The following is a 2,069-nucleotide window of genomic DNA, read 5'->3' on the forward strand; positions in this document are numbered from 1 at the left end:
CAGAAGGAAACTGAAGCAGAAGAAATTCTATGAGAAAAAAAATGGCAGAAAATGCTAAATATTTCAAAAAGCTAAAGTTGCGCCAATATCAAAAGCCATACCAGGATTGTCCTGAACAAGCCGAACATTTTGATTCGTGATTTGTTGAAATAGCTTAAAACTGCGGGACGAGAATCGCGCCAAAAAAAACGTATGGAAGAAAAATGGATCACAACAGAGTGAATGTATCATTAGCATTCACACAATGAGTCGTGCTCGTATTATGTTAAAGCGGGGAAATATCTGCCGAATTCTCAAATTGCTCAAAAGACCAAACAGAAACGGTATGCCGATCTCGTCGGTGCTTGTGGTAACTGCGAGAAGCGCCGTGCTACTAAATGAAACCGATCAAACCAGCATGAGCGCCTTGCACCTACTGCACAGAAACTGCAAGGTGAGCGTGGTACAGGTGGAGCGCCTTTGAAGCTGCGATATCTGCCGAGAACAGCAAGTAGGAAAGAAGAAAGGAGACAGGAAACGGTGCAGCTTGGTATTTCTCAGCCTTTGCAGCTCCTTGTGTTTCTGCTATAGTCATCAACCTCAGACGTGTTTGCTCTCTTAGAAGCAAGAGCCAAACTTACAAGAGAGCACCTTGAGTTTGAGCAGAAGTTCCTTGGAGGACGTCTTTTTATTTAAAGTTGTGGTCACTGTTGCTCCACACGGTGGTGCACTGATTTACAAACTGGAGGAACCCTTTCAATGTGGTTAAATCCCCTCATTCAGACACCGCCTGCTGTTTCGACCACAAAGCAAGGGGTTCCCAACTACACAGTAACTGTGACAAATCTCAAACAGGAAGTGAGACAAAACTGAAACTTTTTTCTCTCTCCTGTACATACAATAGTTTGACACCCATGAGAAACAAGTGCTGTTTTAGCCGTAGAGTCAAAAAACTACAGTAAAGTCGTAGTCCGTAACCGTTACAGAAAGATGGCATGGAGGAAGGTCCAGTTGGTGACGAAGATTCAGAAGTATCTTGGTATGGGAGTCTGAACCCCTTTTTTCTTCTTGCGCTTCCGTGGTGCTTTGGGTTTGGTGTTCATGTAGTCGTTCTGGTTTTCTGCCCCTTTCGACTTGAACTGCAAAACAAATGAAGACCATTGGTCAACAGCCTTTTACCTTTTGTTCCGAACATATTAAAGTAGTTGGTGTGGAGTGGAGATGGAGCCATGGTCCTCGCTTCAAGGACCACAGAAAGCTGAAGTGAAGCTCTTGTTTTAAAAGTTGATCCCAACATGTTTTAGACCATAAAGATTCGGGCCACATTAGTAACGCTGTGTTGTTAATTATATTTGATTAAAAAGTAGTGGTGTCCTGTTACAAACACTGGTACCCAACAGATACAATACAGATACTGGTACCCAACCAATACTTTACCGATACTGACACCAACTAATACTTTTATCAACACTGGTACCCCTATGATACTTTACGTATAATGGCACTTAACAGTTACATTACAGATACTGGTGCCCAACAGATACAATACAGATACTGGTACCTAACCAATACTTTACCAATACTGAAACCCAACCAATACTTTTATCAACACTGGTCCCCAACTGATACTTTACCTATACTGGCACCTAACAGATATAATACAGATATTGGTACCTAAAAATACAGATACTGGTACCCAACCAATACTTTACTGATACTGACACCAAACCGATACTTTTATCAACACTGGTACCCAACTGATACTTTACCTGTACTGGCACCCAATAGATACAATACAAATACCACCCAACCGATACTTTACCAATACAAGTACCCGACCAATACATTACCGGTGTTGTTACCCGACCAATATGATACTGTTGCTGGCTGCCAACCTATACATATTGGTACTGGTATCCAACAGATAAGACACAGATACTGGCACTCAATCGATGCTTTACTGATACTAGTACTCAATCAAAACATTACTGATGCTGGTACCTGGCCCATGCATTGCAGATACTGGTACCCAACAGATACGATAGTGGTACTGGTACCCAATCAATACTTTGCTGATAGTGGTACCTGGT

The 2,069-nt window shown here is 42.0% G+C and overlaps 1 protein-coding gene across 1 annotated transcript in view; it reads right to left on the minus strand.

Annotated features, from left to right (window-relative positions):
* Nucleotides 1–1,004: 1,004 nt before the first annotated feature.
* Nucleotides 1,005–2,069, minus strand: part of si:dkey-1h24.6 (T-cell-specific surface glycoprotein CD28) — a 3,439-nt gene continuing 2,374 nt past the window's right edge. The window contains exon 4 of the mRNA XM_037696746.1: nucleotides 1,005–1,112. Coding sequence (XP_037552674.1) covers nucleotides 1,005–1,112 — 108 coding nt within the window. The remainder of the gene's footprint in view (nucleotides 1,113–2,069) is intronic.

This window comes from Nematolebias whitei, chromosome 23 (assembly GCF_014905685.2).
Source record: "Nematolebias whitei isolate Nwh7 chromosome 23, NemWhi1, whole genome shotgun sequence".
NCBI lineage: Eukaryota > Metazoa > Chordata > Actinopteri > Cyprinodontiformes > Rivulidae > Nematolebias > Nematolebias whitei.